Source organism: Nesoenas mayeri, assembly GCF_963082525.1.
Source record: "Nesoenas mayeri genome assembly, chromosome: 7".
NCBI lineage: Eukaryota > Metazoa > Chordata > Aves > Columbiformes > Columbidae > Nesoenas > Nesoenas mayeri.
Window position 1 is genome coordinate 32890858 of NC_137551.1, and position 16293 is coordinate 32907150.

The window sequence follows — 16293 nt, forward strand, 5'->3', positions numbered from 1 at the left end:
TGCTGATACCTCCTTCTACATAGCATTAGATGGGTACCAGTATCACCAATTCAGAAGGAGGACAGCAAGAAAGTCACTGATTAATGATGAACAATTATCTTAGAATCAGACAGAAATTCTGGTAGAAACAAGACGTGGTCTTCTGTTCCTAATTCCAGGCTGGGGACTAAGCCATGAGGACATCCTTCCATACTTCTGTACACCACTTTGTCCTTCACTTGCTTGTCTCTCTGAAAACATTTTTATAGCCAGGGTGAGGACTTCTTTCATTTGACCTTTCACAAGGTTATCTTTAATTTTTTCCCAGGCGTGGTCTTAGTAACTTTGTCTCTCTCTGTGCTCTGGCTGACTTCCTTCCCAATGTCCAGCCTAAATCCCTGAAGCCACAGCTCCTGACTTGCCAATTTGATCCTTGCCAGCATGAGTTTCTTTCTACTCCCTGTCTTTTCTCCACACTAAAATCAGAAAAACAAAATTGCGGAAAGGAATTTAAAAGGACAATAACTCCTTGAGGTTTCCCTTGCAAAATTTTCTCTGGATTGATCCCTATGCAGCCAGACTAATAGAAAGAAAAATAAAATCACTTAATATGACAGGGATACCCACCTTAGAAGCAATCTAAATTCCTGCTGGCATGAATTTTCTTTTATTTTTGGAACAGAGTTGAAAAAATGGTTTGTCTTTGGTTTTCTATCAGTCCCACAATCTGTTTTTCATGCACCTTTGGTGATGTGCTGCTAAGGTTTCTACCGGCTAGATGTACCTCGTAACGTGACAAACTTTGTGGACCAGCCTTATGTGGATTGTGCTGTGTTATCTGTCTTCTACTGCGCCTGATTTCTTGGCTGATGCTTTCAGCTGAAATATAGAAAACATATTTCATCCACTCAGGCTGTGTCAACACAGCAGATGTGGCCTGTGAGCCAGTCTTCTTGTGTTGGCCACAGCACCATGTGTCAGGTAAAGGTTTGTATTCTGGGCGAATCCTTACTGGTGTGATGTTTTCATCGTTGCTCACAGCAGGGGCATCAAACAGAAGAATGGGCTGCAGATAGCTGAAGAGAAAAAGGCTCTGGGAATTTATTACTTCATTTTTTTCCACAGGAAGAATAAGAAAGAAAAGGCAGCACTTCTTGGCAAACAGTTACATTGAGTGCAGTTTGCAAGAACTGTGCATGAAAAGAAGTTGAAAGGATTTTGATTGTTCATGTAGAAAGAAGATGAAGAAGAGGTAAGCTGGTAAAAGAGAATTTAAAAGGTAGTGGCTGCAGAAGGTAGCTTGGGAACATCTTTTCTGCTGCTTCTAATGACAGAACTTGGGAATACTCATGTTAACAAAAAGTAGAAAATGAATATGCAAAATGTAACAATTTTTGTTTTATATATGATTAATTGTGGAACTCACTCCACTAGAAATGTTTAAGACAACACTCAATTTAGAATCAGTCGCTCACACATGTATGAAGAATTGCATTAACCATAACAACTATGTATAGAAAGATAACAAGCACTGCCCTTAAGTTTCTCAGTAATTATCAGAAGCAGCAAGGTGAGGAGTAAACTGCTTATTAGCGAGTTCTTACGTCTGAGTCAGAAACATTTCATTTCAGCTTCTGCCAGCTGGCACTCTGGACTGTGGATAGAGTCCGGGGTCACAGTTTATATTACGGCTGCTACACAGACAGCATCACATCGATGGATTTCACTTCAGCTTCCCTGGTAATTTTGTTAAACACTTGCCAGTGACTGTGACTTGATTCTGTTTGAGAGTTATTCTTTCAAAGTGTTTTTCTTCTCTCTGAAGAAATAAAATACTCTGAAGTTAATCAAGGACCTTGTGTGCTTTTTTATGTGTCACAAGGTCACATATCTTGGGCTGATGACAGGGTTGCAAATGGAGACAAAGTGGTCAGAGGCTGCACTAATCCCTGGCATGAGGGGTATGGAGGAGCAGCAAATAAAGCAGGACCTATGTTAAGTGGATGGGCAAATGCTTTTGAAAGAATCCTCTAAATAGACTAATTCCTCTTTTCCCTGCACAGACCTGGCTAACATTGTTTTGTGTTCACCCTGGATGCTCGGGAGCTGATCCTGAGGGTTTTGCCTTTCTGAGAGCCACGGGACCCAGGACTCTGTCCATGTACCTGTGGAAATATTCCTTGGGTTCAGCTGAACAAACTGAAATAACCTGTGCTGCCCTCAGTCTTTGTTATTGCTTGCTCACCCTAAGTCCTACGTGCAGATGCTGCCGAAGGAAAGTTTGAAGAAGTCTGCCTGACACAAATACTTCCATTTTTGTCAAAAAATCATGCTGGAGATATGTTCATATTTTGTTTATTTACTTTCCTACTAAATATTCCTACCTCTCACACTCACACATGCTGCCTCTGCATGAGCCAAATATTCCTCAATTTGAGCTCAGATGCCACAGTGATGGGCACAAATAATGATACCGCATGAAATGCAACAAAATATTTCAGCAGCAAGTAGCTTCAGGAAGGTGGATTGTGTTCATTGCCCCAGCAGAATGAAATTCAACATTTCAATGAAAACAAGCAAACAGTGTCTCTGGGCAGCACACACCTTCAGAACAGCTTTGGTGTAGTGGGAAAAACAAAACCAAACCAAACCAAACCCTATTATTTATATGAAATTTTTGATTTAGGCTCACTATATAAATGGATGTGCATATATGTGATTTTTAACTTGTCCGACACAGCAGCACAGCTACAGGTGGCATTCCCTCCCCTTTTTACAGAAATCAGATGTTTTAGTTTTCTCTCCTGCTAAAAGGAGGCGATTAGGCACCCAGAAACCTCATGCATTTCAAATGCTGGAAGTTTCAAAGCAAATAATAAATTGCCTCCCTCCCTGTTGCGGTCCAAGGTTTTGACCCACGTCACAAGCAGGGACTGAAATAGGACTTTGATAACCCTGCATGGGAGGGGGGAGGCAAAAGCCTCGGCATTTGCTTTACTCCCAAATGCAGCCCCTGGTACAGTAGTGGGACAGGTGGAATTTGAATGGTGCAGAAAAGAAAAAAAAAAAAAAAAAAAAAAAAAAAAAGAATTATTGAAGCATTTATCTGAATGCTTAGATAAGACACTTTCGCATCTCAGGGCACATCCTTATTTGGAAATATTCAGAAATAATTAATAATAATAGGAACAAAACTGTCTAACGCTTCTACTGAGGATGGTTGCAAAGCTCTAAAATAATATTTTGTGCATAAGTGTGGGCAATTTATCTTGACGCTGGTTTAAACTGCCTTAGGTGAGGAGTAAAGAGCTTATATTGACCATGGATCCAGCCCTGGGACTACAGGTCAGGCCAGTGACCAGGGAAAAAGAGCGTCACGGTGCACGGGCAGGAACCCCTCTACTGTCTCCAGTTAAAAAAAAAAAAACCAGAATAGCAGAGAAATCCTCTTTTCAGTTGAAGGCACCTTAGACAGCTCTGGCAGGACACATTCATCCTCGTGTTCCCCATGGGTCACAGTGCAGCAGCAGATTTGGGCACTGAAGTGGCCCCACCTCAGCAACACAGAGGTCTCTGTGGGACAGGGCAAATTCATCGGGCAGGACAACCCCACGCAGGGCAGGACAGCCAGGGGAAACTTTGGGTGATGGTGATTGCCTCTTTGGCAAAGGCAACCCAGGCCAGGGCTCCTCTCTTTGTCCAGGGCTGCGGGTGATGCTGCGCAGTCCATGCAGGCAAGGCAGAAACCTGAAAACGACCCTCTCTCCGCGGGTCTCCCTGGCAGATCTGTTTTGCCACACTCAGCTCTTTTCTCTTTAACGCAGCTTCCTATCCCGCTTGAAGTTTTCTCTGTCTCGACAAAGAGTTTCAATGTCACCTTTTCAAATATCATCTGCGATCCCCCCCTTTACCGGGGTTGCCCTTCCCCAGATCATTTCTACACACTTAAGGAAAAAAAGAAAAAGAAACAAAAAAAAGAAAAATAAAAAGAATCACCATCACCACCACTGTCTTCCCTTTTAATCTCGAGCTGTGCGTCTGCCCTGGCTGGGACAGGCTCACGGCACAGCCCAGCGGAGACTACACCGGGGACCGGTGGCCGTGAGGAAGCCGCGGGGCAGGCAGGTGCCCCGGTGCCGCAGGCGGCTCGGCCTGGGGAGCCGCAGTTTGACGCCTCGCTGGGGCCCTGGAAGAGCCATGGCCAGGCCGGGGGGGGGCTCGTGGAAAACCTGGGTTCTGCCCAGAAAAGGAGTCTTGGGGCTGGGCTGCCAAACAGGACGGAAGCAAGAGCTATTTAGAAAATTCTTAAAAATATACATATTTATACGTGAAAGCGCATATATATGCATTCATATATAGGTATGTGTTTTTATATATGCATATATAGATCTATAAATATATGCACACATGTATGCGCATCCTTTACGTGCCTGCAAGGCCCGATAGCCGCCCCAGGCAGGGGAAGAGAAGAGCGAACCCCGCGCCGGGGGCCCGCGGTGGCAGCCGGGCAGTCCCGGCACCCGGCTGGTGTCCCCACGGGGACCGCACCCGCCGCCCCGGCCACGGGTATGGGCACGACCACGGGCCGGGGATCGGACCCGCGGGGCCGGGGACTGTTCCAAGGGGTGGGTTGGAGCCGGGGGAGGGGAACCAGGAATGCCCCAGACTGCCCCAGGAAGAAGAAACCCCACTCCACGAAATGGACTCCGCAATCCCTCGCTTCACAATTAAAAATAAAATAAAATAAAAATCAAATATCGCGAGGGTTATGTAGAGATGGGATTTTTTTATGGCAGTGTACGTATTATATGAAGGTAATTTGGGTGCTATGAATATAAGACGAAAATACACCTAATTCCATCATCATATAGATATAATATATTTCACTCTCACCACATAAATACAAAACATCCAAATATCCAAAACATTCAGAACAAAAGTTAGTAGCAAGGGCTCAGCGCTCGATTCATTCATTATCTTTTCCAACTAGTTGCCTAGAAACTTCAAACGTAAATAATTTACAATAAAATTACTATTTTCTTTCGGTCCAGATCCTTCTGTCCAGTTCTGGTCTATAATTAATTCTATACACTACAGCAACCATTCCACTTTTTGTAATTTTTTTTTTTTGGTTACAATTTGGTGGCACGTATTTATACAATTTGTAAACGCCATGTGTTAAAGTTTAAAGAAAAAAAAAAAAGAAACTTAAAACCAAAGTAAAGAAATATTTCTTCTTTTTGTTTTTCCAAAGAACTAACTACGTACAGTATCCCTTTTCTGGCAAATTCAAGTACCGAAATTCAACAGGAAATATTCGATCCGGCACACTAGAAAATGAAATACATAGATTTCTGGAGAAAATAGCAGTAAGAATTCTGAAGGGGAAAAAAAAAGATTGTTACATAGATGTATTTTAAAGTACAAAAATAACAACAAAGGATATGCTTTTTATATTTTACGTTCGTTTTAAAAGAAGCGTGAGCGATGTACGAGAGGGTTATTTTAGGAGGAAGGAAGGGTAAAGACTTTTTCTTTAATCAGGTGCACACGGAAATTATTTGGAAAAATGAAATACGAAAAAAAAAAAACCAGGAAAAAAATTACCATCGCAACAGATCTGGATGCAAATCGAGTCGCGACTTCCATTATTTATCTGCATATTTGCTTTTGCAGATAAAGTCCGCAGAACTGGCCCGTGGGAATGAAAAAAAAAAAAAGAAAGAAAGAAAAAAAGGGGGCGTTATGTTATCTCGAAGGGAGAGACAGTTTTATTCAAAATCTCTGCAGCCACTGGTTTCTGCCTCCCCGCTTCGTGGGTGTATTGTCAAGGCAGTCCGTTCCGGCCCTTCCCACGTTCAAGATTTATCGTGGAAAAGAAAAGTTGCTGGACAGTTTCCTGGCTGATATTAAGGGCAAACGGCAAGAACTTTACTCGGGGACTGTAGTGCAGTGAGTGTGAGTGAAACGGAAACCACAGGTGGAGCCCCCAAACCTCTGTGCTCAGGAGTCACTGAAGTCGGGGGGGGAGGGGGGAAGAAAAAGAAAGAAAAAAAAAAAGGGGGGAGCATCACCTGGTGGCTTCATCTTCCCCTCTCCGAAATCCTTCTCCCTCGCTTGGCATTGGCTACAGACGAGCCTAAAGAGCCCGGCCAAACCGCACCCTGTCCGCTCTCCCTCTCCGTCCCTTCCCTAACGGTGTCAAAGCAAACGAACAGACAGACATCCCCCCCGAACGGACAGACGGATCCCCGGGCCGGCGGGGCAGGGAGAGCCGCGGGGGCTGCCCTGCTCTAGGCGGGCTCCGGAGAAGGTCCCCCGGCAGCCGCCTCACCTCGCCCCGCGAGCACCGGGGCCCCGCTCCGCCCCGGCCCCCGCTCCGCCCCGGCCCGCGGAGGGAACCGCGCCGCGGGGCTGGGAGGCGGCGGCGAGGGAGGGGGCTGCCGGCAGGCCGCCGCGCCGCCCGTCCCATAAATACCGCCACAAATAGAGACTATAAATATAAATACGGGGAAGTTACTTAGAGTCAGTCCAGTGCTTTTTTCTCAGCGCTTTCTTTATTGTTGGTCCGGGAGTAGGGCTCGAAGGCAGACGAGCTCAGGTAGCGGGCCGACAGTTCCTGCAAGTTGCCCGCCAGCGAGCCGGCCACGGCCAGGGGCGCGGAGGAGAGCCGCCCGGCCACGGAGCCCAGCAGCGCGGGCACCGGCAGCCCGAACAGCCCGTGCCCGGCGGCGGCCGCTCCGTGTAGCGCTGCCGGAGGGGGGGGCCCCGCCGCGCTGCTGGCGGCCGGCGGGTGCGGGGAGCCCCCGGCGGGAGCCGCTGCCGCCGCCGCGCTGCCGCTGCCCGCTGCCAGGCCGGGGCCGCGCAGCGCCGAGCCCAGGGCTCCGGTAGCGCAGGGCGGCAGGAGGCCGGGCAGCCCCGGCGGGGAGAGCAGCCGGCCTTGCTCCAGCAGCCGCAGGACGCTGCAGGTGGCGGCGGTCTCGGATACCACCGACCGCAGCTCGGAGTCCTTGCCCTGGTCCTTTTTCTGCTTGGTGCGCCGGTTCTGGAACCAGACCTTGACCTGCAGGCCAGGGAGAGAGGCAGGGTCAGCGGCGCGGGGAGGGAAAGGAAGGGCGACCCCCGCCAAGATTGCCCCGGGACCCCGGCACGGCTCCGCTGGTACAGGGGGAAAGGCTGCGGAGGAGGGCGGGAGGCGTCCGGCCCAGTACTTGCTAACAGGGAGCATTTAAAAACGCACAAAGCGACAGGCGCTTCCTGCAACCTGGCTGCTCCCGTTTCGGGGTGGGCCCCAGGGGAACAGAGGGGAATCCATGAGCCCTTATCGCACTACATCTTTAACGTGACTTAACTTTTTCCTCCTTTACTGTACACCAGTAGTTCTCTGGTAGCTGGATCCAGCCCTTTCCCCAGCGCTTTTTTCCTCTCAGCCGGCGTCCTGGCGCGCCCATGGGCCGGACCGCGGCCCCCAGGACCGTGCACGGCGGCGGCAGCCGCCCCGCTCGCAGGGACCTCGCACCGCTGCCGCCGCCGCTGAGGCCGCTCAGGTCCGGCTGCCTTCCCTGGGTGTAACCACAACTTTGCACTTCTTCCCAATCTCCAGGCCTGGACAATTTCTTTCCCCTCACCACCCATTTTAAACAATATATAACTTTAAAAAGGAATCTTGGAAGCCCCTCCAAAAAATTACAAAAAAAAAAAAAAAAAAAAAAAGGAAAACATACCCCCAACTAAAACAATAAGAAAACCGTGGTGGTTTCTGTAACCTTCGAGCTATTGAACTTGTCATTTCTATCTGGCATGGGAAAGAAAAAAGCTAATTAGCTTGTCAGGGGAATTTATTGTTGTATGATATTTTGCGGAAATATGAAACCGGCTTTCAGAAGTTTGGTCTTTTTAGATGCTTTCCCGCACTCTCGTATAGTTTTAACCGGTCTGACCGCCCCCTGACCACAGCCACTCTACTCCGCAGAATGGAAGTGAGATTGTCCCCCTCGGAAATACAAGGACTCAAAATTAAGGCCCAAACTTGAGTCTTCTCCCCGGATCTCTTGTACCCAGGAAAGAGCACTCGGACCGAAAGTCTCTAACCCAGCAGCCCCCAACGGAAGGTGCCAACCTCTCCACCCGGGGTTTTAGCAGCTATTTTCTGCTTGCTGCTGGCTGGGAGCGGCTCGGCCTGTCTCCCTTCTCCCGGCTGCCGCAGCACACCTCCGCGCCCGGGGGACACCCGACACCGGTACCGCGGAGCGGGGGGCGCCGAGCCCCGACAGAGCCAGGGCGGCTCCCCGCGGGTCAGCCGTAGTGGGAAGCTGTGCCCCCGCCTGGGGAGGGGTTTGGCTTCGTGGCCCTAGATCCCGCGAACCCCTCCGGCCGGGCCTCCTCACCGTGTGCGGACCCACGGGGCCACAGGAGAGCCCACGAGGGTGTGTGTCTCCACACGCAGGGCCGAGTGGCCCCCTCTGGGGCTCCCCCTTCCTTGACTGCACGTAGTTAATAGAGATCCCTTGCCGGGACGCCTCAGCCACGCACTCCTCAGCTCCATCCAGTACCTCCCCCACGACCGGACACGCGTGGGCGGCCTTTGCCTCTCCAGCGGGCCCGCGACTCTGCCCGACAGCAACCGGGGGACCCGGTGCGCAGCGGAGACGTCCGGCCCGGAACGGGGGGGTCCCACGGAGGGAACCGGAGCCGGCGCGGCGCAGGGCAAGGGAATGGGGGGTAGCCGGGGCTCCCCGTCCCGCTGGGGCTACCTGAGTCTCGGAGAGATTGAGCTGGCGGGCGAGCTCGGTGCGCTCCCGCCCCACGACGTACTGGCAGCGCTGGAACTCCATCTCCAGGCGGTAGAGCTGCTCCGCCGTGAAGGAGGTGCGGGTCCGCTTGGGACGGTCCAGATCAAGCCCCTTAGGCAGAATAATCTCTCTGATTGAACCTTTGGCATCTGGCAAAGAAAGGCGCAGTCAGTTTTATACCCAGACAACCCTCCACACTTTTTTTTTTCTATTTTTTTTTTTTTTAATATTTTTCCGAGAGAAAGCGCCGCCGCCAGAGCCTTCAAGACCGAGACTCGAGTCAGACCGAAGCAGGGTCCCTGAGACTGCGGCACTGCACCTGGCCACTGCACCCAAGGAAGGAGGAAAAAAACAACAACAGAGAAGGAAGGAGAGGGCGGTGAGGGCCCGGGACTCTAGAAATAATCCCCTCAGCCCATTTTAAAATTGGCTTGAATATATTGCACTGATAGTACGACACTGCGGCATTATCCACGGCCCCTCCGGGAGGCTGGGGAGAGATCCTCCAGGCCGGGCTTTGTGCTTCGAGTGCAGGGCTACTCTTTGTTCCCCCTGGGCTCCGGATTAGGGCTTCCTGGAAGCCGACACACACACCCAGCCGCCCCCCAAAATATAAAACCTCCATTTCTTTTTTCAGAACAAGTTTCCAAGAACGTTCAGGGGATGGGCAGCGCTGCCCCCGAGCTGGCTGCCTGCCCACCGCGAATCTGGGGACACCTCCAGGCCACCCAGCATCCCGGGGAAAGCATCGCCGCCACCGCTGCCTTGGAGTTTTGGCAAACAGGAGAAGAAGGAGGGGGAGGGAACACCAAAATGAAGCACCAAATAGCCCGCAGAAACCTCACTTTTCTCGTAGCCCCCACCGAAAGAAAGCGGGACAAATCTTATTAATACGACTGTCAAGATAGAGCCAGATTCATGTTACATTAAAGCCTTCCCAACTTTGCTTTCCGAAATTTTATCTCCTCGGTACGTTTTAAATCGGAGACAATCACATCATTTTAATCTGACCCCTCTCTGGGTCAATCGGTCGCGCAAGGATTAATTATTGTTTACAAGGCCTGCTTCACACTAATTTTGTTCCGATCCTTTCCTCATTCTCCTCCCCCAAAACGCACCTTAATAAAACTGAAATTTCTTCAGTTTGGTATTTTTTTGTGTGTGTGTATTGTCTTTTTTTTTTTTTTTTTTTGGGGGGGGGGGGCGGCGGGAAGCAGGAGTAGAATGATTTAATCCGTTTAGCCTGGGAGGGAGACGAGGGCTGAGAAAAATAAAGCGTAAACTATCAGAAGAAGATAATTTAAAAGCCCTTTGTCATTCCCCCGTTGTTTTTAAGGATGATGGTTATTTTAAAATAGCCGTTTCTACTGGGATGCCGGGCGCGGGGAGAGGGGGGACAGCCGGAGCCCCTGCCCTCCGGAGAAGACCTTCTTGCCCACTCCGATAGCCGGGCGGGAACCGCGGCCCCGCGCCATTGTACGCGGGAGGGATGCGCGGGCGCGGGAGGAGCGCGCCCGGCCGGAGGGGCAGAGCGGCGGCCCCGCCAAGGGCGCACTGATCCCGGCGGGGTCCCTGAGGGGATGGGCACCCCGGGAAAGCTGCAAAGCCGCACAAAACCGCGGGGCCGGCCTGGTGAGGGGCAAAGCCGGGGAGGAACCACCGCGGCTTAACTTTCCCCCGAGCCGCTGGCGGAAACACAGCGGAATAAAGCCGGGGTGGCGAGGGGGCTGCAGGGCACAGCCCGGCCGGGATGAGGGATCTCTCCTCCGGAGCCATACGAAGGTCTTTCCACCCAAGGACGGGTCATAGGCAAAGCAACAAAACCAACAAATCTCCCGGGCGTGAAGACAGCTCACCTTCCCCCACCCTCGAGAAATACCTCAAACTCATACCTCTAACTAGGATCCTCCTGCAATAGTCCGGATCAGCCGAACTAGATTTACTTTTATTACAATCTTCTGTAGCTGCAGAGGCAGAAAAAGTCCCTTGTTGATCCTTCAAAAAAGAAGTAGAAATATTTCCTTCAGACCCTTTGCTTTCTTTGCCCTCTTTATGTCCGTTCTTCGAGACCCTGTTAGCTTCAGTCTCTGAACTGCATCTAACGTCCATTTTGTCTTGTTTCCCAAACATGTAGTGCAATAAAAACAAAAGAAAAGAAAAAAGCCACCCAAAAATATAGAAGAGTAGTAGTAGTAGAAGAAGAAGACGAAGTCTATGCTGGATATTGCACGGCTTAGGGTCAGATCGGTGGGGATCTGTAAAGCACCTTGAGTAAGGAAGGTCGGGTTTTATCCCACTGGAAAAGCAGCGGCTTCCTCAGTCCCAGCGTCCTTAATGTGACGGTCCAGCTTCCCAGAGCGCCCAGTGATCAGGTACTCAACAGTACAACTCTAAAATGATTTAATGTCTGCCTTATTACGGAGACATGTAGTTGTTAGACACACAGAGGGACGCGCACTCGCTGTTTCAATTGATTACGGGTAATTTTGCAGCCTCCACATTTAGGTTACCTCATGAATACACTAAATTGTTTGGATAATATATCAGATCGTAATGGATGGTTTGTGTGCTTGTCCCCAATCAAGTAGAGTTTAGCCAGTGAATAAACTGAAATGATTGGTCTTGCTTTCAGGAAACACACAATCAAAAGACTGAGACTTCCAGAAAAAAAAAAAAAAAAAAAAAAAAAAAGAGGAAAAAAAGGGGGGTAGAGGGAAAAGAAAAAAAAAAAAAAAACTTTTGACAAGATTCACCCTGAATTGTTAGCACCATTAGCAGCCATTATTAACTTTCTTCAGTATGCCTTTGACCTCCCGATTATATAGTGGCTTTCTCCAAAGCACGCCAAATAAATCTCAATAAAGCTGCTAGGAAGGGCTGGAAAAATGCAGTTGTAGGGGGGTGGGAAAAAAAAAGCCCCCTGATTTCTAAACAAACAAACAGATCCCCAGCACGCTCACACACGGAAAGTTCTTCTTTCAAGCAGATCTCTCCAAGGAAGCAGGTTATCTTGGCCAGCAGAAATCCTCCTTAACACATCTCCCCACAGACAGCCATCTTAAACTCCTACCTCTCCTTATTTCAGTCCCGATACTTGCTTTTTGTGCTTCTCCCTCTGTGTGTGTGTGTGTGCGTGCATGTGTGTGTGCTAATTCTGCACCTTCGCAAACACTGAACCTATTCGCAGAGCCTGCTCATTGAAAAAAAAAAAAGCAAAAAAAAAGCCAGCTTTGTGTGCAGTGGATCCAGGAAGGGGGAGAAAGGGAGAGGGGGAGAAAGAGGGAGAGAGGGAGGGAGGGAGCAAGAGAGGGAGGGGAGAGAGAGATAGCCCGTGAAAAATCTCAACTGCGTGATCCACTAAAGGAGAAAAAAGTTTTACTCTAGCTATTTCATTGTCTCTGCTACAATATCTTTGAGAACCGCAACAGCCAGTAATCCAATAAGACCATTGATTAGGCTACAATGATTCAATTCAAGCAAATGGCCTTGTGCAAAGAGCATGCTCCAGTCCTTCTTGTCACCTTGCAGGGCAGAAGCCCTCTTCATGCTGCTCTCCTTATTCATTCCTTTATGGGAAATGTAGAGCAAAAGGAGTGAAAGATGGCAATTATCTAATTGGACTATTAACAAACAATTCTCTGAGTGTGGCTGTCTGGCAGTGGTTCTTGGGCGAGGTGAAAGGCCACATGTTGCACTGGCCCCATTCACAAAGAGTTTAGGGGCCTGAGAGAGAGAGAAAGAATTTTCCCTGAGAATTTTTCACACAAACGCCGGAGTATCCACCAGCGTGCTCCTCTCCTCCTCATCCTCTGACTGCCTGGGCCGCTTGCCTGGGAATTTTCCCCACCTGAAGCAGGCTGGGGGAGCCATGGGTTTTGCTGCAGATGATATCGATGGGTAAGAGCATAATGCGGCGCCTTTGGCAGGGCTGCTCAGCCCCACGGGTCTCATCCTGCCCCGCTGGAGGAATAACAGCCCTCACCCCACGGGACCCAGTCTTTGTCCAAGGTGGTATCAGGGGTGAAGGATCTAGCACTGGGGCCTGATCATCATAAATGGGAAATTCAGGGAAGACAAGAAAAGAAGAGAGGAGGGAAAGAAGATAAAGGAAGTGAAAAGAACAGAAGGGAAATGAAGGCAAATGAAGAGAAAGAAAAAAAGAGAAAGGAAAAGGAAAAGGAAAAAAGAAATGAAAAGAGAAAGGAAAAGGAAAAGGAAAAGGAAAAGGAAAAGGAAAGGAAAGGACTTCATAGATACATTTCGATGAGTAGAAATATTAAATCTTGTTCATTTTTCCACAAATCACAAGATAATTTATTTTTATTACTGTTGTCTAAAAAGTCAGATGGAGATGAAGTGTTATTCCCAACATTTTAATCAAGCCTTGTAATTTCAACTACATTTATACATATAATTGGATGTAGAATGTCCTTCTTGTGGACCAGGTTTTATTTTCCCTACAGCCAATGCATCTCAGCAATCTCTGCTGGTCTGTTGTTGTTAGTTACTACTTGTATGGTAGTCATACCCAGGGGCCCCAAATAAATTGCAGCCCCATTGTGCAAGGCTCCATGCAGATATATACAGAGGGTGGAATGAGTTCATTTCCTCCATGAATTCTCAATGCTGTGCAAAGGCCTGTTGTGTGAAGGGATGCTCATGAAACAGGACGTTTAAGAGAGATTTGGTCCTTTCAGGAGAGGTGCAACAAGTGGATGCTGAGTAGTGAGAACCTTTTCCATGTAGCTGAAGTATAAGTTTGTGTTTAGCAGATAAGCTTTGTTATGTGATATACATAAACATATACATGTGTATGTATGCGTAGGTGAGGTAGTATCAACAGTCCTGGCTGGACATATTTGTTTAATGCTGAATAAAACAAAGTTCTATTTCAAACATTTTTTACATAACAGATATTTTTTTAGACAGAATAGGCATAATGATTCTCATGAAAGGTCTACTGTGAAATACAGAGAGCAATTATAATTATATTTGCATAAGTGTGTGGGAGTATGTATGACATTTCCCCCCATGTTTTTCGATATGCTAATGTCTAGGCATAGGCCATAATAATAAACATGGAGCTACTGAACTCAATTACACTGCTTGAAACAGAATATCTGGAGATTAAATATTGTATTTGTGTGATAATCTGGCTTTTTTTTTTTTTCAACAACAACGTGATCCAAACCTCAGTAAATGCCAAGGGAACTTTGTTCTACATATGTAATACCTTAACAAATGCATTGCAAACCCATTTTTGTCTGTAGAAATGACTGCTTTTGAAAGGCTTTCCCTTATTAAACCAGTTAAATTTGCTTTGACACATCATGAACACATAGTACTGTTGAAGATCTGGAAATTCAAATAATGAGTCTAATCCTGCAGCAAACTTGTAGTGAGCAGACAAATCTACCCATGTACAGCCCTGTTACTTTAATTGAGGTCTGCTCATCTGCAACGAATAGCAAAGTCCAGAACAGCATTGGGAAAGTCACATTTTTACCATTTCTGAAGTCAACATTTTCATTAGTCTAGTCATCACCAAACTCTCCTTTACCTATTCTTATTTAGTTTTGGTTGGTTGATTGGTTTGGTTTTTGTTTGTTTGTTTTTTTCAATAGACTTAAGATAAAGCATTCTTGCATATTATACTATTTCAGGACATAATATGCCCCCCTTCTTACTATGCTAACTCCAGGGTTCTCTGTAGCATCAGCACACATCCACACTCCACATGTGCCACTGGATAAGCAGATGAGGGGTTACCTCTTATCCCTGTAAACAGTGATTAAAAATGACTTGGCACACTACGCATGCACTCCCTGGCTGCACCGTGCTATGTATTAATGTTGTAAATATAACAAATACTTTTAAAATACAATATGGCTAAAATACAATTTTATTAGTTTGGATTAGCACATGGAAGACTGAAAAAAGTTGTTTCTCAGTGACTACCACTATTTATATTATTTTTATCCTTATTTGATGATCCTTTGCTCAATGGTTCAGAAAGATACCCTCACCATTGCTACTATTCTAAACTTTTTCTCTTTTTTTGGTCAAATAAATATTTCTGTCCTAAATTCTTGAATGTCAGGCTGGTTATTGCGGTCTAAGCATGGTGTTAAATTGCTATTGAGCTTCAGCGCATATGCTTGAAGTTAGAAGATTAATCAAAAAGATCCTGTGTTTAATTCACTTAACTTACTGTATAACTCAGAGTCCTGTCCAAATAATATTCTTTATGAGTATAAGCTTTTTTCTCCACTTGAAGAATCAGCTCTTGCCCTCCTTGGCTGTCTCTGTGTTGTGGAGTCATGCCAATAGATCTTTTCTTTGGTGGGGTTTCCATATCTCAGCTGAAGAGGAAAGCAGAGCCAACCCAGCAGTCACAGACAGCTGATTAATCTAAATATCTAACAGGATGCTCTGCTGCCTGCCACAGGCACCCATTGCTGCCCAGGGGGGGTGAATGGCAGAAGAGGGGTAAAGGCTTCCCCAGCACTGAGCTCAAAAGGCATGGCTCAGAGATCTTCAGAATCAAAAGGCTTATCTCTGTGTTTAATAGCTCTAAGTAGATTTTTCTTCCATTAATTTACCTAATTATTTTGATTCAGATTATTTGCTTTTGAGTTTACAGATGCATTTGGCAAACAGCTGCTAGGCACATTGTTTAGATATGTGTTTATCTGAACTGGTACCTTGGCACTGAGCATCTTCCCCGTTATTTCCAATTAACAGACAATATGATAGAGTTATTAATAATGATACATTATTTGTGGAAATATCAAGGGGTTACTACCAAGGGGTCCTACCACACATCCAGCACCCTTGGTCACTGTTAATGACAAATGAAGGAGAAACAGAAAACCTCATTGTTACACATATAGATGCCATGCTTCTCTTGGATGGGGCATTTCTGTCCAGTGTGAATGATACTTTCTGTGAACAGAGAAGATGATCTTCATGAAGACAGGAGATTTGCTGGAAGGTTCTTATTTCAAACGGGTCTCAGTGCTGTGCTGATCACCAGGAACTCTGAGCACCTTCTTGAAACAAAGTGCACAGCATAATTAACAACTATGTCGTCTTGTAATTATTCACTGGTAGGGAAGAATTTGCCATACAATTTAAGACAAACTCTGAGAATTTCAGCATACTTATACTACTGTGTATTTGGGGGACAAGTGAGAGGTATTCACTAAACTTGTAGTAGAAGACAGTAGTTTGTTCTAGTGGGAACTGGCTCCATCCCCTGCAAGTAAGCCTAGAAAATGCTCTTCTTCCCGTACAAGTGAGCAGTATCCCTGAAGAACAGGACCATGTCTTTATCTGGAAGCTTTATACTGTCTTTGAAGAAAAGGATTTGTGTCTTGGGCTCAGCTCAGCTTTCTATGGGATGTGGAAAATAACACTTTCCAAAGGACTGATGCCCAGGTACATTTGTGTTGTTCAATGGCATGTGGGTCACGTTAAAAAAAGACAACACATGGTGTGGTTTATGGGAAATTAAATTTCA

The 16293-nt window shown here is 47.2% G+C and overlaps 1 protein-coding gene across 1 annotated transcript; it reads right to left on the minus strand.

The window, feature by feature from the left end:
• Positions 1 to 6505: 6505 nt before the first annotated feature.
• Positions 6506 to 12233, minus strand: VAX1 (ventral anterior homeobox 1; the record flags this gene model as incomplete). Its single annotated transcript, XM_080347886.1, has 3 exons — positions 10664 to 12233; positions 8733 to 8920; positions 6506 to 7042 (listed from the first exon to the last, which is right to left on the minus strand). The coding sequence occupies exons 1-3, from the start codon at positions 10899 to 10901 to the stop codon at positions 6506 to 6508; spliced, it is 963 nt and encodes a 320-aa protein (XP_080204012.1). The 5' UTR covers positions 10902 to 12233.
• Between the last annotated feature and the right edge of the window lie 4060 nt (positions 12234 to 16293).